General features: G+C 39.7%; 2 protein-coding genes and 1 long non-coding RNA gene across 4 annotated transcripts in view; 1 reads left to right on the top strand and 2 right to left on the bottom strand.

Moving 5' to 3' along the window:
- Window positions 1-580: 580 nt before the first annotated feature.
- Window positions 581-4,220, bottom strand: si:ch211-39i2.2 (uncharacterized protein LOC449866 homolog). Its single transcript, XM_039774175.1, has 2 exons — window positions 3,985-4,220; window positions 581-1,613 (listed from the first exon to the last, which is right to left on the bottom strand). The coding sequence occupies exons 1-2, from the start codon at window positions 4,124-4,126 to the stop codon at window positions 1,126-1,128; spliced, it is 630 nt and encodes a 209-aa protein (XP_039630109.1). The 5' UTR covers window positions 4,127-4,220; the 3' UTR covers window positions 581-1,125.
- A 143-nt stretch (window positions 4,221-4,363) lies between these two features.
- The window catches only part of LOC120542058, a 91,288-nt gene continuing 75,405 nt past the window's right edge, over window positions 4,364-20,246 (top strand). Inside the window, exons 1-3 of the long non-coding RNA XR_005636135.1 lie at window positions 4,364-4,691; window positions 6,046-6,217; window positions 20,136-20,213. This is a non-coding gene — a long non-coding RNA (uncharacterized LOC120542058). The remainder of the gene's footprint in view (window positions 4,692-6,045; window positions 6,218-20,135; window positions 20,214-20,246) is intronic.
- ecscr (endothelial cell surface expressed chemotaxis and apoptosis regulator) overlaps window positions 15,556-20,246 on the bottom strand; it is an 80,950-nt gene continuing 76,259 nt past the window's right edge. For both annotated transcript variants that reach the window (XM_039774174.1, XM_039774173.1), the window contains exons 8-9: window positions 16,579-16,658; window positions 15,556-15,880 (exon numbers count right to left, since the gene is read on the bottom strand). In XM_039774174.1, coding sequence (XP_039630108.1) covers window positions 15,872-15,880; window positions 16,579-16,658 — 89 coding nt within the window. In that variant the 3' untranslated portion in view covers window positions 15,556-15,871. The remainder of the gene's footprint in view (window positions 15,881-16,578; window positions 16,659-20,246) is intronic.

Below are 20,246 nucleotides of genomic sequence, written 5' to 3' on the forward strand. Positions count from 1 at the left end.
AAACCCGAAAACACCCTTTCACTTTGTTCATTTTGAGATATGGGGTGTAGATTAATGGGCAAAATGGCTATTTTAAAAAAATCAAACCTGCAACACAAGGAACATACTGAAAGTAAAGGGGTCTGAACACTTTCTAAATTCAGTGCAAGTTCGAACTAGCATTATTCAAGGGATATGTGGTAAACATTCCATCCAGCATTAGAATTGTCAAAAACACCTCCTACTTATTACTTTAGTACTAGCATTTTAAAATCAATTACATAATTCAAGTCTACCATCGCTGCACCTTACCCACTACATTCCAATATTTCACATTCTTTGTCTTACCTCCCAACGGATTTCACAATTACTGTATGATCCAGTGGACTACTTCAAGTGAATCTAGCGCCAGCTCCACACTGGTTGAATTCATCCTTGTGATCCTGTAAACATGGGGAATGCTAAAAAGCAGTCTGCTGGGGAAGCTCAAGTAGTGGACACCAAATAGTGTTATTTACAGAGTCACATAATATTTGTGTAAGCAAACATTTAAACAGCTAGTAGTTGGCAAAAAAAAAAAAAAAAACCACACACACACCTGACAAATATAAAAAAAAATAATTTATTCCAATTGCATATACTGGACATCTGACAAATAAAACAAGTAGTGCATAGTGATTAATGTGAGCACAACCTTACATCACAATTCAAAATATACAGTAAAAGCATAATCTGTGAGATTTCACAGTGCACAATTGTGTAACCAAATAGACGGTATATTAAAAACTCCATCCAAAAAGTGCTTTTTTGAGGAAAAAAAAAAATTGCTTCTTTGTGTTTCTTCTGCAACTAGCAGATTTGTTCTCCAAACCCATCAAATTTTTCAACACCACACGTTCAAGGTCTTTCTGAAACTTTAATGTTCCTGATCAAAACTCACCAAAGTTAAAAAGCTCAAGTGTCCATTCCTTTACCATTAACCTGGAACTAAAAACCAGTCTCCATTTAGTGTTCTGACAGCCTAACTAGACATTCATATAAAAATGACACTGCACCAAGATTAAAACACTGAAATTTAAAAAAAAAAAGCTCAACCAATTTTGGAAAGTCTTCATGGGAAGGGGAGGACTTCAAGACAGTTCATGTTTAAAACTCCTGAATTACTGGGCCATCAGAAGAGTAAAGTTTTTTCTTAACCAGTCGGAAGCCAGGGCTGAGTTTGAGGACTTTATGATATCCAGGGCCAAAATAGGCACCAACATTTAAAAAATGTTTTAATCTAAACCAGTTGCTTTTGTCCGCTTTAAAAACTAACGTGAGCTCGAAAGTAGGAGGCACACTGCTGTCTTGTTGGATTCTGCCCAGGGTTTTACACAACCCGTCCACTTCCAAGTTAACGTAAATGACCGCTCCACGAAGGCCACAAGGTTCATTGGCAGACATGTACATGATATCACGTGCTATCCTCTGGCACAAATGCTTGGGTATCAGTAGTTCTTGGCAGTGGAGCTGAGACTTCTTTGAAGATGATAAGCACAGTTCAATTTGCCCTGCTAGTTGTGACTGAACTGCATCCATTGCTTCTTCCAGTAACATGCAGTTACCTGGAAATGGGAAGTTCAGCAGCTCTGACTCTGCAATTAAAAAAAAAAAACAAAAAAGACTTATCAGATTTGAATAATTGATGGACATTGCATTCAAGGATTGTAAGATTACCACTGTCAAATTAAAATGTACAAGCAGCAGCACATGAAATTATTTTTGAAGTGATGCATCACACAGTGTGTATTTAAATCAAGGAAAATGCCACAATTTTTGTAGAAGCATACTGCAATTCAAGCTACTGGAATGGCTGTTCAAAACAACTCCAGCAATTGTTCCGATTTGTTAGTAAAGCAAAAATACTCTTCTTCGTGACCAGTGAAACCAATAGGTGCTACTACTATTTTAATTAGATCGCCCCTGCTGATCTAGAAGGAGGACACCACAATAGATATGACAATGGGTCTGTCATCTGTGATTTGCTTGTCTTATGCTGGAATCATGGTGCACTGTGGAGTGCCTTTATATGTTGCAAAGCAACTAACCTAGCACAGACCCAATCTAGGACCAGTCTTCCTCTTTACTTCCATTTCACATATGGGTGGTTTATGAACCCAATCTGTATTATAAAAAAAAAAACACACCACCATACCCAAGTACATAAAGATGGGAAACACTTTGGTTACCGCTCTTGCTTCACAGCTCTTTGAGATGTGGTTCAGATCCTAGGCAAGTTAAAATTTATAGAGTCCGCCGATTCTGAGGTACCCGGTGGGCTTTTCCTTCAAGTGTTACACAGGTTTCCATCACATCCAAAATACACGAGTTTGGTTGATCTAAGACTTCCCACTGTGACAGTCTCCCACTATGAAGCTTTTGTTCTATCCTGGGATAGTTTCTACCTTGTGCCCAAGTCTGGTGCACTGGATCGACAGCCTATGAACTTGGGATTGGATTAAATTCTTTCGATTTCCTGAAATTTACTTTCACACGCGTTTCTGTATACATATTGCAGGTTATATTTAACAGCGTATGAATTCTGATTACAATTGTAATCTCTAACAGCAATAATGCACTGGGTGCAAGTGGAAAGCCTCCTTAAAACAGACCCCGTGTGACGTAAGGTTTGTGAAACGCTTGAGAACTCCCGTTTGCAGGCATTTAAAAAATAAATAAATCTTTATTAGCACCAAGATTTGCGGCTGACAAACGGTTTAAATTACAGTTCCTTACAGGCTTGATCTGAAACGTACGGAAACTAAAAATGCAGGCAGAGCGGGTTTGAGTTTGTGAAAACATCACGTGATAACGTAAAAACCATCAGCCTCACCTGATTTGAGGCCACGCCCCCTCCAGAAAAAAAACAAATCCGTGAGTTTAACTAAAGTTAAAGCCTTTAACATAATGATCCCACACAAGCCACCGAAGAATTAAAGGAGGGTTTCTGCAATTCAGGCGGCTTAGCGTTATTACACCGCACCGTAAAAGGCTGGCATGATAAGCACCGTTCGAAGTGGGTTAATTAGAAAAAAAACTGTTGCAGCTGACCATTAGCGGGGTAGACTCCAGCTTTCCGGCGTTCCTGCTCTGGATAAACGGTTTTAGAAAAAGAATGGATTTTCCGATCGAGCAGTGGTTAGCGCGGTTGTTTCACACCACGAGCCCATCATCGTTTGTGTGGAAACTGCACGTTCTCCTCATGTTTGTGTGGGTTTTCCCACCACATCCAAAAGACGTTCCTGTTTTGGTTATTCGTGGACTCCGAACTTCGTGTGAACAAACAAGTAGGCTCCAATACACCACTGTAACCATTAGATTAAGCCGATCATATGGTGAATGGAGTGGTTTTAATATTCTCTTTATTGCCGCGCCAGTTTCCTCCTATTATAATCAAAGAATTACTAACCAGATATGAGTGAGTCGTTTTGGACCCTATTGTGTCCCCTCCAGTGCTGTGATTCATTTCAAATAATTGGCTCAGGATAATAACCTATGACAGCAACTTCATTTCAATTAAACGCGTATAAAAATGAATCTGCCAAGAACTGTCTTACTGACGAAAACGATTGTACCTACAGTCGGTCGCCACTCATATGGCGACGAAGGCGCTCGAGAATCGTAACCTAGTGTATCAGAACAGGCACATCCAGTACGCCAGCTCCGTGAAAATGGGCAACGACTACAAACGTCACACGAAAATAAGGTAAGCTAGCAATTCCACCTGGACACCCGCAAAATCCCTGGTTGCAAAGATTGTTTATGCATCGCTACAGGTAATTCATTTTAAGAACGGTGAACATTCTTGTCCTTTAGATTAATGGAACGGATGTTCTGCGCTCCAGGAGTATGATTTAGAAGGCAAAACCTCCAAATACCTGGCAGACCTGTAACAAAACAGATTCGCTACCCAAACTTTCTTAAAAAATGCCACCTGTCAGAAGCAAAAGGTAATCTCAGACTCACCAAAAAATGCCGTCGTTTGATGTTGTTCGCAGTCTCGTTCAAATGGACTTTCGATTAATTTCTCTTTCTTGGCAGTCAGAAACTGGTGTAAGACGCGCTTCATAAGCTCTCGGAAGCCGCCTTCTTTCGCAGCAGAACCCATTACTCGGGAGGATGGAAGCAGAGCATCGACTGCCACACAAGACGAGCACCTCTAAATCACCGCTGTTATAATGAAAGCGCGTCCAGTGACTGGAGATTGGAGCTATATAAGGAGTCGCATTGCATCAGCTGGGCTCCTCTGTCCGAAAGTCGTAGAACAGACGCACAGGGGGCGGGGCAAGCGCGAGAGCTATGCTGCTTTTGCTCGAAGTGATTGGAGGCGCCGCGAGGGCACGTCTTTTAGAGTGTTCTGGAAAAGTAAGAATTGATTAAGATTTCATCAGAAGGAGGAAAAACATGGATCTGGAAAACCCACGGATGAAGAGAACAAGGTCCAGTTTGAAAGCGATTAAGTAGCGGGAATGTAACTGCACAGTCAGCGCTGGTCGCTTGAGCAAATTTTCTGCATAAAGACGGCTTCACGGAAGACCTCGAGATATCCCACCTCCATAGTTAGGTGCTTTGGTCAGATTCCGCTGAGCCAATCATTATTTCGTATAGCGCCTTGAAATACTGCCATTCATCCCACTGGAATACAGGGTGCTGAACTCAAGGCTGGCACGTTGGTAAGTGTTGCCTCCATACCAGTCCCCAGACCTGCATTTGATTCTTGACCTTTTATGAGTAAATGAGTGTGTATTCCACCTGTGTTCCTCTTGACTGATTTCTCCCAATCTTAAAGTTAGCAGCCACATAGGGATCGGGAAAATTGGTTCATAAAATCGGTGACTAATCCAGTGATCACGGAAGAGCTCCATTTGACCCAAATCCTGACTATATCACTGAACACCCCCTTGCTTTGAACCATCAGACCCTGATACACAAAATCTTGAATTAACTGTTCTGAGTCATTGTGGCACTTTGGTCACCTCAGGTGATAGGGTTCAGATCCTGCCCAGGTTTGTGTGTGTGTGTGGGGATTTTTCTCAAGAGCATTCTGGTGTTTATCCCAAAGACATGGGTGACTGTAAACTGGTCCTATATGAGTGAATGTGGGTATGCAAGTGAATGTGCTTGTGCTTGGACAGGTTCCCTGTTTTGACTTTGGCATCTGCCTTTTGCTCATTCCTGCTATGATGTTCCCTGGCACCTTGCAACATCTAACTGGTCTACCTGGATTAAAAAAAAAAATCATCTTTTATTTCCTATTAATAATTTTCTGTGAATTCTTATTTAAACATCAAATTTGTGTTCCCAATATGCCATTTAAGTAAAGAAGGATACTGAGTGACCATCATGGTTTAGAGCAGTCTTTAGAGTCCCGGAGCTTCCAGTTTTGCTATATGGTTTTGAGACATGGATGCTATCCAGTGACGTGAGACAAAACTGGACTCCTTTGGTAGTGTGTCTCTTTGGAGAATCCTTGGGTACCACTGGTTTGACTTTGTATCAAATGAGCGGTTGCTCATGGAGTCCCGAATGAGGTGCATTACCTGCATTGTGAGGGAGCATCAGTTAAGGCACTATGGCCATGTGGTGCGATTCCTTGAGGGTCACAGGATCTTAATTGCTGTGGACCCGAGTGGCTGGACCAGACTAAGGGGACACCCACGTAACACCTGGCTGTGGCAGATAGATGGTCATTTCCAGAGGGTGGGATTGGAACCGGGGATGCCAACCCGGATCCTGAGCTATTTCGTTATGTGGTGGGTGTACCAGTGCATGCTTCCCAGCCTGACCTGACCTGATCATGGTTTACATATTTATTCAAGAGGACTCACAAAAAATACAACCAAACAGGTCTGCAGAGAGAAAACCACTGTATGCTTGTTGAACCCTCATTTGACTTTGCTGTTCCCACTCCCTGTCTTACCAAAATCAACGTAATGGCCATTTCAGATTTTGTATTGTTCAAATCTAAAAAAGGCATTGCACACTTTCTTCCTTATTTGCAGATTCTTTTTTTTACATTAACTCTAGGTCACTTCCCAACTCTAAACTGGCACAGCATGACCGAGTGTTGATGAGTATATGGCAACCAATGTTCTGGCACCTTCTCCAGTGTTGATTTCTGTCTTGCACTCAATGCTGCTGGGATAGGCTGCAGCTCCAATGGGCCTGAAGAAGACTGAGCAAGTTTGAAAATGAAAGGGTAGGTATACAAATTGTTTGAGAGTATATAGTAAATTAATCCCAATTAATTAATCAAAGGTAGGTACTTTTTGTAAGAATACAGTAAGCAGGTTTGAGAATGTTATGTTACTTGAGAAGATACTGCACTAAATTCATCCAGCAGGAACTGACTTGTAAACAGAGGAAATCCATTCCCATCCCACATGAGAGCTTCTTGTTTTAATCACCATTTGTTTAGAAAGTGACCTTCAACAAACTTGCTTCATAGTTGCATTGTCCTGAATTTGATTATCTGTTTTTTTTTATTTACTGTGTATAGCATGCAATGATTTATACTTATTTCTTTAGCAAGATGCCTTTCTGAAAGACATAATTACAAATTAGGTTCTGATGATAAATACCAGAGCAAGGTAAACAATACTTTTTTTTTTTTAAATAATTTTTAGGCAAGGAAAAAACACTACTGATAAGTTCTAAAATGTTTAAAAGTATGAATGATGACTGAACTCTATATTTTATTTGCATTCTGAGAAATTATTAAGCAGTACTTGTTTTTTTAATCCTTTGTGTGATTGAGATAAAAGATATTTCAGTATCAACATCAAATATTCAAGACTGAAAGCAGAAACGCAAGTGAATATTTGTAAGTTTCCTTTTTTTTTAATAAGCTGTACTGTAAACAGTATTTATATTAGTGCTAAACGCCAAAAATGGAACCTTGAGCAAGGCCCTTAACCTGCAATTGCTTTGTTCTGGGGATGATGTCAATCTGCATCCAGCCCTAAAAACAGGTCCTCCAACTTACAGAGAGAAAACTTGGGGCTTGGTGGCAGGATTGGCACTCCAGCCACTGTTAATAACCTCACACTGTTCAGTATGGTGCTAAGGTGTCACCTGCTGTACTTGGGCCCCAATTCAGGTGGTTTGTTGTGTGGTGGGTGTAGCAATGCACTATCAGCACATGCTCCCAACCTTATGTGCATGTTACGTGAATGGTGCATGGGGCAGTTACTGCTCTAACATATTTCAATGGAAATGAAAGAGTTTTGAAATACGGGGTTGAACATTATTGTACAACTCTGCTGAAACAGTGCTATTGCCTCTCTCTTTCAGCAAAAAGAATGACACATGCTGAATCATAGGGTAGGCTACAAAGTAGTCTCATGAAAGGCAAATAGAACCAGTTTCAGTTTAGACTTTGGCACTCTTACATTTACAACCATTAAGGACTGAGGCAGGATGATAAAAGCAGAGCACAATTCACATAGGGCTAAGTGGGATCATGAAAATAGAGGGATTTTGACTGAATTCTAAACCACATTTTATGATTTAACAGCTTTCTTTAGAAGTATGATGTAACATGCCTTGTAAATTTCCTCTCCTTTGCTTTTTTTTTTTCTGTCAAAGCGGACGCATGTGACCTCCCCCAGAATACCTGATTCAGCCCTGCAAGGCAAAGCAGCCGCTAACATTGACGCAATATGACTCACTGCTCATTGGATGCCACTTGAGGCTAGAATTACACTGCTTCAGAAGAGCCTGGCTGCTTTCTGTGTGCATTTTACTGAAAGAATACTGTAAAACAGTCCCTGAGGAAAAAAATGGGAATATCTATAGGGTTTTCCCACTGTATAAAATGCTCTATCACGTGGATGGAGCATCACTTAATGTAAGAAATCCATGTTAAGAAGGGTTGCTGCTGTAATTGCTTATTGTATTTTTTTAATGTGTTTAAACCATGACCCTCATTTATTTTAACACTTAAGTGTCTGTTATGTTATGCTCCTAGCAGCTCAACATTTAGACATGTTCTTTATTTTTATGACCTGAAAATGGGCATAAAAATGTGAGTACAGCAATTGATGAATAGAATACACTCCCAGTGTCAAGCATTCTTATCTATAGGAAATGCTGGGGTCCTAAGCAGTAGCATTTTAGGCCTGAAAATTCTGGTGGGGTAATGTGGATCTGAGAGAGAGAGGGAGAGAGACAGAGACATTGCTAGAACAGTTGGAGTCATCCCAAGAAGCCATGCAGAGGGGGTTTGAGTAGGTGTGTGTGTGTGTGTGAGCGTGAGAGAGGAAGATACTGTCAGATAATGCCATTCTGAGAAGCTTTATAGAGGGTGTGTGTGTGTGTGTGTGTGTGTGTGAGTGTGTGAGCATGGAGAGAGGGAACGAGAGAGACACTGGCAAAAGGGGAGCGGAGCTATACAGAGGGTGAGTGTGTGTGTAAGCATGGAGAAATGGAGAGAGAGTGAGAGAGACACTAGCAGAAGGGGTGGAGCCATACCAAGAATCTGTGCAGAGGGTGAGTGTGTGTGTGTGTGTGAGCATGGATAGATAGAGACACTGGCAGAAGGAATGTAGCCATCCTGAGAAGCTATGCAGAAGGTGGGTGGGCAGATTTGTGTGAGTATGAGAGAGAGATGATCAAGCAGATTAAGAGCAGTCTCCACAATTCACTCCTTTGCTTAAATCCAATTTATATGGCATGTGGTTGTTGGCAATCTCATGAAAGATCCTGGCTTGGAGCGGCTCATCTCATGTAGTCAGTGGAAAGTGAACACAGATGGTGTTGTTTCTGACCCCAAATGAGAAGTGTGAGGCTGAGCCAGAGGCATAAATGTGCAGGTAGGGGACACAACACCAAAACGATCATTGGAGCAATTTGGAAGGAGATGTGGAAGATCGATGCAGCAGCAATGGTGTTGGGAGGGCAGCCAAGAAAGAAGACAGTCTCCAGTTAACCTCAGATGAGGGAGTGACACTGCCTTTTACAATGCATTAGGTTACCAGCATCAGTGATGATAAAATGTCAGTCAAATAATGTCATAAAATCACAAAAGTGAAGATCTATCAAAATATTTTCATAATGTACAACAATCAAAGACAATATAAGAATGCTCTAAGCAATCCAGGAGAGAGGAAGGACAACTGCTGTCTAAGTGAAAACCTTTGGTGATCCCTTATGTGTCAGGAGTATCGGAACAGCTGAGATGCATTTTTTCAAAACACCAGGGGCCTCATGCATAACACCTTGCATAGAATTCACACTATAACATGGCGTAAGCACAAAAGTGGAAATGTGCTTCCGCACAAAAAATCCAGATGCATAAATTTGTGCGAACGCCAACTTCCGCATTCTTCCACTACATAAATCCTGGTCAGCGTGAAAAGTAACGCACGTGCACGCAACTGCTGTCCCGCCCCGTCTCCTCCCAGAATTACGCCTCTTTGACTATGCAAATCAATATAAATAGCCCTTAAGCTCAGCATTCTGTGAAAAGGCAATGGCAAAAGCACGGGAGGAAATAGAAGAAGTTCAGCGAATACCAAGTGGAGGCAAGGAAAAACTTACTATTTGTTGTTTTAACCTGTTGTATAAACAACAAAAGGAAGTTGATCAAGTGACATAGAGTGTTGGAGAAACTCAAAAGCTCAAGTTCACAAATTTGCACAGTGCCCAAAAAAAAAAAAGAAGTTGTCAGATATCAAAGTCGTGAAAAGGTGAGTTGTAGCCCACTGTCTGAGTTTCATATGAAAGCTTATTAGGGTACAGAGAAAAAAAAAATAGGCATACAGTGGGGAAAAAAGCACAAAATGTCAACTTTAATCTTGAAGTTTCCACTTTAATCACATAGTATATTTTGTCATTAAAGTAGAACATATATAAACTTCATCTTAAAATTGTTTAATTAACTAGTTTCTAGCACGTTAAATGCTTTGTTTTGTATTTGATCTTCTACATGCTCTATGTGTGTGAATCACTACGTGCTTCTGGGCTTTCTCTTCCTCCGACAGGACGCAAAATCCATTACATTTTTGATATTACAGCTCTCTGAATAATTAAAATACTGAGATGTATACTTGATATCATTTTCATGATGATAGGAATTAAAGCATGTTATTAAACATGGGAACACGTGGGCACAGTGATTGTGCATGACCTTCGATGAAATAATTTATTGCAGCAGTACTGTCTGTTTCAAACGTACTAACCCCCAATTCCTGTCCTTACTTTTCTTTCTCCAAATACCCAACCGCCACACAATGAGCTCTGTAATAGATGTTAAGTCATCTGTAAGCTTAGAACACAGATTCCTCAAAACTTTTAAGGAACATTGAAATATCTTCATTGTACATGTTTAATTATTCTATCCATCTATCCTTCCAGTGTCATGCCAGTCCCAGCAAGCATACAGCGTGAGGCAGGAACAATCCGTGAATGGAGCGCCAGATCCTTGCTAGTACAGCAACACCGTGTTCTCACATGTTAAATTATTAACAATATAGATTATTTAAATTAATTTAAAGGTTTATCTGTATAATATAATAAACATATTCTGCTGCATTTCATCTTAAAAATGATATTGTCATCATATGTAAATATCCGCTTTACATAGTGGCTCAGGTTAATATTATAACTGTAGTGCAAGTTTACAGTGAGGTAATTGTACTAATAAGTACAAACAGGTCTTCAAGGAGCACTTGATGGACTGATTGAGTGCGTTTATAGTTCTTGGGATGAAATTCTTTCTGAATCGCGAGGTCCATACAGGAAAGGTTTCGAAGCGTTTGCTGTGTGAGAGCAGTTCAAATAGGTAGCATGGCCAAGGCAACGTGTGCTTGATTCTGTATACCGATAATTCTCTTTCTGATCAGCTGCTCCGAGTGGTGTAGTGAGAGTAATATGGAAAAATATGATCCGCTGTGTCAACCCCTAACAGGAGCAGCTGAAAGAAGAAAAAGAAGTAACAATGCTAAAGCAGCTATGCTATTTGGAATAATTTGGCCATTCCATGGACCATTATATTGTTACAGGTTAATTACAATCAGATGCATTAAACTAATAAACAACATGCGGTTAATTTCAATGTATTTATAAAGCTGCGTCAGGGATGTGGATCTAAAAAAGAAAGGGAAACAACACTGGAACAGTAGCACTGTTTTCACGCTGGGTGCCGCCAGTCTGCAAAACCGAGCGCAGAACTTGTCTGCGCCAGCGTATGAGCTACCATGGAAATGTGTGTGGCTTTACGCCAAGTTTAGGTTTTATACATTGCGATTTGAGTGTGGAAACAGGCTTACGCAACATTTTTGCGCATACGCACTGTTTATTCACGAGGCCCCAGGTCTCGGTGGCTTTCAAACCCTTAAAACACACTACGGCAAAAAAATTGGTCTACCCCAAGGACCGGGTGCTCCAGCACAGACATAGTAGTATAGTTTACGCAGTTAAGTGCCAGGAGGATTGCCGTGAATTATACAACAGGGGAACCAAACAACCACTGGGCGAAGCAGATGGCACAACACAGAAGAGCTACCTCGTCAGGCCAGGACTCCGCAGTCTATTTACACCTACAGGACAGTGGTCACTCTTTCAGTGATGAAGATGTGCACATCCTGGACAGGGAGGAATGCTGGTTTGAGCGAGGAGTCAAGGAGGCCATTTACGTGAAAAGGAACGACCATCTCTGAACCGAGGAGGGGGCCTAAGTGTTCATCTTTCACCATCTTACAATGCTGTGATTGCAGCCATTCCCCAACTCTCTGTGAATGATACTCATGGCCATTGATCAATTGGCATTTTGCATATTGTTGATCACATGGCCCATTGTTAGTCAATGGTGCTAGTTTCGGTCACTATGCAAAGGTACTCTTCATAAAGTTGGAGAAACCTGCAGCCAATTGAGACTGAGGAAGTCACTTGGATGAGTGATGTAACATATCTCCCTGGAAAAGAACCATGTCCAGATGAACAGAATCAAGTTTCTAGAACGATATTAAAAGATATCTAAGTATCAACAGCAACACCAAGTGCTCAATACTGAAAGCAGAAATGCAACAAATAAATACTCATGCGTTTCCCATTTTTGCTCAATGGGCAAAATGCTAGATCAAATTGAATTTAAATAATCAAAGTAACTCATGATAATAATTACAACTACTGCAAAATAGTGAGCTGTGCAAGTTCACATACCCTTTAAATTTCATCACAAAAAATCAACTGGTGGGATTCTTCAAAAGTCTCAAGCTGAAACAGAAAAGTTCAGGCTACACATTCATGCACACATAAGCAAGCATATGCTGAGAACACAGCAGGGTCCAATGGTCTGTCCAAGCAACTGGAAACCAGGCTAGTGGTACAAGGCACAAAGAAAATTCCACATAATCGGAAAAGGAATATTTTTCTAGGTAGGAAATAGGACAGAACACATCAGAGAAAATCATAAAAGTTAGATTATGATGACAAAGTTGAGTTTTGTATAAGCAATTTAACAATACGTTACATTACTAAGGCAAGTTTGCTACTTATTTTATTTTTGCACAACCAATGCTATCTGCCCAGAGATTGGCAATGGTTCCCAATTTGCCCCTAATGCAGAGATGCTGCTGGTTCTAATAGAAACACAGTATATTTAGAGCAAAATTCAGAAAAAGTTTTTTTAGAAGAGTTTTAACTTATCCTGAACTGTTCTCAACATCTTACATCATTTTTTTTTATATTTTAGTAAATGTTTTAGTATTATTACTCTAGTTACTGTCCCTGCAACCCTCAATCCAGTTAAGTGGGTTTGAGAATGTTATGGTATAGTATGGTACTTCTGCCACAGTTAATATACATACCTTGTTATCCTGTGAATTTTGCTGAGCTGTTAGCTTTGTAAAATTTAATATAGTAGCAGTGCTATTTTCACAAAGTAAAGTCAACAAAGTCATATCCAACCAACATGCAATATGTTGTTCATTTTCTATCCCAGTTATCCAGTTCAGAGTCCTGGGAATCTGATACCTACTGACTGTATGATGGGAGCCAATCCTGGGTGGTTGCCAGTTCATCACAGGACATACCCACACTCGCTTATGTTGGGCAAGTATAGAGTCGTCAAGTAACCTAACTCTAACAGCACACACAAAGTGGAACATTGTTTGATTTTAGTACAGAGGAGGGTACAGTTAACTTATCATTAATAATACAGAAAATTCCATTCATTTATTTGCATTAATTTCATATGACAGATATACAATAGACTGATGTGATCTGAAAAATGTGGGAGCACATTTTTTACACGGCATGCCAGAAATCAACACTTCTGTGGACATCGATATCACTCATCAAACATTTCCTTATTTTTGTGGGCCAGTTGTAGAAGCACAACAAAGTTCTTTTGATGAGCTCCCCCAATGGAAATGATGACCTTGTACTGCTGAGATGACATATTCATGAAATTCCAATGGCATTTGACTTGGAAATCGACATGAAGAGGAAATGCAAAACATGCATTAAATGAAATTACTAGAGTTCTGAAATAACACATCAGTTTAATTAAACTGATTTGACATACATATTAAAATCAATAATACATGGAATCCATGTCTTTACGGTGAATTAAAGCAATTTTGTTTGTTGTGCTTAATGTCACAATTTATGTAATTGTTATTTGTATATTTGCAACAGATCATTGTCAAGACATAGGTAAAATGTTTTACAATTACACATTTCTTTTGATGCCCCCTTTTATCACTTTTAATAAGTCATTCCAAACCAGTAGATGGGCCCCAACCAGTGTATTATAGTGGACAGGCCTCAGAAAATTTAAATATAAATTGGGGTAAAGCTCTGCAGGAAGACCTATGACTACTGTGGGGATTTATTTCGGAGAGCAATCTTCTGACTTTCACAGCATTCCTGAGCCCATAAGTGATTTAGGTTTCAGCCTAGATGTGATACCCATAGGGGGCTGGAATACACCTTCTTGTTTTAGCACAGTGGAGCTTACAGTGTGGTGAGCAATTATTGGTAAAATCTTAGCTGTTGGCAAGAAAATAGGCCAGAGGTGGTAAGCAAGCTTTGGAAATGTTGGATAGAATGTATTGTGCTTGGACATGTGGTGGGTAAGTGCACATCATGAGGATGGTGTAATAATATTAATGATAAAAATATGTACTTGAGAAAAAAATACTTTAGAAACCAATTGTAATTATTACAGATTAAAACTAGTAATGATAATATCTCTGAAACCGACTGGTCAGCTTGCCTGGGGGAATACAGATGGGCTGAGATGAAAGGGCAATCAGACTGGGGATTGAAATGATGTGGAGTCATCCTGAAACAGGAATTGGCTGAAGTAGAGTTATCTTGCACTATAATATCACATTGGTCCTGAATGTACAGCAAGAAAGCAAAACTAATTCCGTGTTCCATTTGAATTCATCCATCCATCCATTTTCTAACCCGCTGAATCCGAATAGGGTCACGGGGGTCCGCCAGAGCCAATCCCAGCCAACACAGGGCACAAGGCAGGAACCAATCCTGGGCAGGGTGCCAACCCACCGCAGGACACACACAAACACACCCACACACCAAGCACACACTAGGGCCAATTTAGAATCTCCAATCCACCTAACCAGCATGTTTTGGATTGTGGGAGGAAACCGGAGTGCCCGGAGGAAACCCATGCAGACACGGGGAGAACATGCAAACTCCACACAAGGAGGACCCGGGAAGCGAACCCGGGTCTCCTAATTGCGAGGCAGCCGCGCTACCACTGCCCATTTGAATTGGGAAGTGAAAGTTTCTGAGTTCCTTGTAGGACGTTTCAACTGGTACAACCCCCAGATTTCAATCAGATTTTCTAATCAAAATGTAGGGAGAGCCTCACCAACCCTGACCTCAAAATCCAAGATGGCTGCACCACTCGTCAACAGAAGTGAAATTTGTAGTATTATGCACACACAGTACTGTCCAACCTCTATCTGTCAACATGTTGCTACGGTGTGTTGATGAGCAAAATACAGCATAATGCATTATTTCCAACTTGCTCAGTAGGTGCCTGTATTCTGAAAGAGCAATCTCAACAAAGTTTTTCCTGATAACATCTGTATTGGTTTTCCAAATGTTTTATTAGAACGTGGTCAACTCATGTGTGACATTTGATATATGACTTCTGAGGTAAATGGAACACAGCATAAGATAAAGACAGGGTGGAAGAGAAACATTTGCCATTCTGCATCTTGAGAAGAGGCCACACCATCTCTCTCTTGCTATTCAAAGACCATGCAGGAGAAATGACCAAGACAGCCACCTGGTGGGCTAAATAAGAGGATTATTACCCAGGTTTCCTTAATGTTATTTTGCCATCACTCACATTTGTACTCTGCTTGCTTATGTTTTGTGCTTAGTTATCTATAGTACATAAATAAATGTGTAACTTTTTTCTTGCCTATTCTGATACTCTGTCTTGTTGCCTGAGGTCACAGATATAAAAGGTAATGTAACATATAAGGGCTGTAGCAGAGATCTGGGGCAATTTGTTAAGGTCTTCATAATAACGAGTATAAAAAACGAACAGGGTCACTCTAGGAAATCCATTTTATTGAGCAATGTTTAAAAGAAATGATCAACTGTTACTCTCAATTGATGTTTCTTATTACTATTATTTATTATTTGGCTGTCATTTTTTATTCAAGGTTCAGAAATGTCTTTTAAAAGAAGGAAAAATGTTTATTTCTGTAAAAAAGTCCAAAACCTTTGCAACCAATTTCCCAAGGCAGAGTACAGACAAAAGTGCTTTTTAAAAAATTCATTCATTTAAATAAATGGTATATTTTTCCTTGTTTATTATACACAGATCCTCAGTCTTCTTTAGAAAGGATGTCTTGATTTGGCTCTATATGTACTGCAAAAACAAAACAGAATTGAGAAGAGTTAAATTACTGGAGGTCTGAGAATAGGCTTAAGAATACCATCCATCAATCCATTTTTTCTCCCACTTGTATGGTCCAAGATCAGAGGTAGCCAATGCAACAGTGGAATCAGGTTGGAAAGCAACACTAGATAGGGTGCCTATCCAGTGCAGGGGACCCTCATGCCCATACTCACACTCATTGACACCATGGCACTTCAGAGTCACCAGTTAACCTGATAAATATGTCTATCACATGTGACAGGAAACGAAAGACAAAAACAGAGACATGGAAGAACATGCAGACTGTGCACAGACTGAGACTAAACACGGATTGAAACCTACACTTTGAAGTGTGAGGAGCCAGTGCTGACTGTGATGCTCAAAGGCAGTTTCCTTTCTGAGAGATTGCTGTTTCATCCAACAAGTTAGAAATCTCTCGATATTTAGTGCCAAAATAGTTATTTTGTCCACACTTGTATCATTTCAGCTTGATAAATCTTCACGTTAAGGCACTGCACAGTTTTACTTTAACAAGTATTTCAACTGTCTTGAGCCCATGTCCCTCATAATATCAGTACAACCAGAAAAATAATCAATTTGCGGATTGTGTCTCAAGTATTTCACATCATTGCTTGGTTTTGCATTTTGCTATTTGTATAAGGTAGGATGTTACTTAAAGACACTCTTACCTTGGCGCTGTAAGCATCAATACTAAGGTCTCCATCTTCACTTTCTGGAGACCTGAATATGCATGACATCCGAGGAGAGTCTGTAGGTACACAATTTGTTGAAAATTAAAATTAAGTTGTTATCTTCTACTGTATTTGTATTACCAATTTAACATGATTTAAAGAAACCACAGAAGATGTCAACAATTTCATGGACCCACTCCTACTTTTACAGTTACGGTGAGGGACAGCTTCTTCCAGCAGCATTGTGTAGAAAACAGAAAGTAACCTTGGATGAAACACCAGCTCATTGTGGAACATGCCTGTTCAGATACACAAGGCATGTCTCCGTAAAGAAGGGGGGCACAAATTCATGGCAGAACACACTCATATGAGGTCAGCCCATAGTCATCCATGAGCCTAACATGTTCGGTTTTGGACTTTGACTTAGCCTCATTTCTTACATTTTTGTATCTGGTGTGCTCCTATAGGATCTTGACTGCTGTGTGTTCAGTTGACATTTTTAACCCGAGGAGTGTGGTGACTGATTAAAACTAAAGTAACTGATTAACCTTAACACAGTTACTTATTGAAATTGTTAAACTGTTACTGCAAATAGAATTATTTAATTAACTGTTTATAGTTGTTATGAGCAGTCTGAAATCAAAAAGAAATATGTATGTTAAAAGTTTGTAAAATGCTGTCATAGGATTTTTTTTATATTTCTTCTTTTCACATTGAGCTGTTGATGGTTATTTAACTGGATGTTTGCATGTTTATATGTTTATATGCTCCTTATGGTCCCATACAATACAGTGAATTTCTTACTTGCATATACTAACTAACATGCAACACGTCCCCACACTACTAATTAGCTACATTTTTAATATTAAGCATAACCGCAAAATACTTTGTACGTCAGAATGAGTGTATTTAGAAGATACAATTATTATTAGAGGTAAGAAAGAATAATTAATTGCCTTTATACATCAGAAAGAGTGTAACACAAATTAAAAATTATGTAAGATAAAAATACTATTAGAGTTAAGAAAGAATAATTCACAGTCTTCTTTATGAATAACTTGTGCTTTTTTGATGTTGTGAGTATTTTGTGCAGTATGAGAGGATGGCATCCTCATAGTAGTGATCTGCACACATAATTAACATCAGGAAAATACAAATTAGCTAAAAATGATTCTTTTTATACCACCATTTATTGTTTTTCATTTTGAGATCCTGCCTTCTGATTGATCACATTGGATGGTTACTTGTTATAGAAATCAAAATGGTGCCTTTATTAAGCAAATATGACACAGGGGAAAACTAATCAATGCCATAAAAATAAAACCTGGTGCCAGACTAGGCCTAACTATGAGGTCTTGGACCCCCATCTGTCTGGAGTTTTAGCTTGCCCACCACACTACCAAATCAGTTGCTTCTCAACTGCTGTCTCTTTCCCTGCATTTCCATAGTTGTAAGTTCAGGGTCTTTGTGCTTTCTCTCTTTCTCTCTCCCTCCCTCTTTCCTGGTGGTCTAATGTGGGACTCTGAAACAGCTCCTCCGTCCCCCAAACACTTCTGTGTGATCCTAGTAGTGTTTTTGCCCCAGCAACCTTGTCAGCTGAGTGCTTCCTCACAGCTAACAACAGGAAACAAGTTCATCATTATCATTTTAACCTCTCACTTCAACAACTCCACCATTTATAAAACCTGCCCATTTCATTTTCAGAGATGAAGCAGGTGGCAGTCTATCTCAGCAGCATTGGGCTCATGGCAATAATTACACTTGGAAGTAATGAAAGTCTATTACAGGGTACACTCAGTCAGAAAACTCCACAGATTCTGTTTTTTCAGGCATTTGTTTCAGTTGCCACTCCAGAGTGCCAGTACGTAACTTTGTGTTGCTGCACTATGTTTGTATGGCACTCTCATTGACTCTCTTATTTTATTTGTGGTTCAAAACAAAAACTTTAATAAGTGAGAGCTGAAAACTGTTAAATTGTTGACAACAAGCTTTATTGCTGGAAAAGGGAATGTAAAGAATAAGGCATTTTACTAGGTTCAGACATTGATACACATGTGTGCTGTCTTAACTATTAAATATACAGCAAAAGAAGAAATGTTTCCAGTTCATCTAAGGGTTTGCCATATTTCTGAATGATTTTACTTCTGTCGTACTTACTGTAGAATTCAGCACTTAGACTTTTTATTAAGTAGAAACTGCTGAAATGAAAATCAGGTATGAACACAGAAGAATAAAAAGTTTATTGGGCAATGGCCAATGTCATAGGTAAAGATAAGGGGCAGATGGTGTGGCAATGGTGGGTACACTGAGATGCCTGACACTCACTGACATAAAACTGCACAAGCTTCTGGTAAAAGATGGATTACAGTGAAGATAACTCTGCAACAATTATACAAACTAAAATATAATAAAAAATGGTGGAACAAAATAAAAATCTGGTCTTTGTGACCATGAACTAAACTAAAGGCAAGGCAGTAGCAATGTTTGTCATATAGGTTTAAAAGGGGGTGGGTTGACAAATCAAAGTCATTTCATTTTCAAATTATCTCCTCAGTAGTTAAATTTCCTGTTACAGTTTAGTTCCTTTTTTATTGTTTGGTTTCTTCTTCTCCAAAGCCAATACTGATTTGAGGCCACCTTTCCCAAGGAATCAGCGATCAGAGTGATTTTCTCACTCTATTTCAGTCTAGGCATGGTCTGCAGTGTAAAAAGAGGAGGGTTCCAGGTAGCATACATTGTGCCTCGGTGTACATAAAGCATCTTTTACACACCATCTAAGATTGTCTGTAGGATGGTGACATTTCAGAGAATGGCCAAAAGGAACATTTTGTACAGGTGCTTTTCTGAAAGCCTGGAACATGAAAAACGGCATTTTTGTAGTGTTTTATAAAGGACAAAAATACAAGTAATTAGCTTGGTGAAGACTTTAGATTCACGGAGCTAAAGTAACTTGTTTACATTTACTTATTTGGACAAAGCCTTTATCCAAGGTGACTTACAACAGTTGAGATACAATTAGATTGCGCAATTGGAGCACAGGCAGGTAAATAAAGTGACTTGCTCATGGTCACAAAGTGTCAGCAGTGGGATCCATGGTCTTCCTGAGGATGAATAGTTTAATTTGTGGTTTGGCAGTTTTCCCTCAATGGACATCAATCAGTAAGCACAGATGGGAAGAGAGTATAGTGGTAAGTAGAGTGTACATGGACGTGAGTGGCTGTGGATGGGCCTGCTAGGTATCTGAAAGAGTCATACTAGTGCTTCAAAGCACTTGCCATTTGGGAATGAAATCTACATGATGTTCTTGTGGATGAAAGGTGTGCTCTCAGATAATGTTCATGGAAATAAATATAATGCATATGAGTTTTCTGAGTTAAAGACATGGCCAAACTTGAAGTTTGCAGTTAATAGTGGCATGCAGCCTACATAAGCATTAAAGATAAATGAGGCCAGAAAAGGAAAATGCTTAGCAGCAGGGCTGAATAATAGAGTGCCATCTAGGGTGTGCACACCTTGGCGATGTGAGTCATGGCAGACTTTTTTTTTTCCCCTAGGGGTTCTAAATTATTTCGGGTGGCACAATCAGTAAGGTCTCATGAACATCATTTGAAAGTCAGACTGTGCACTGTAAGGTAAGTCCCTAAGGATTTTATCTCAGCCTTGAC

The sequence above is a fragment of the Polypterus senegalus genome, chromosome 13 (assembly GCF_016835505.1).
Source record: "Polypterus senegalus isolate Bchr_013 chromosome 13, ASM1683550v1, whole genome shotgun sequence".
Taxonomy (NCBI): domain Eukaryota; kingdom Metazoa; phylum Chordata; class Cladistia; order Polypteriformes; family Polypteridae; genus Polypterus; species Polypterus senegalus.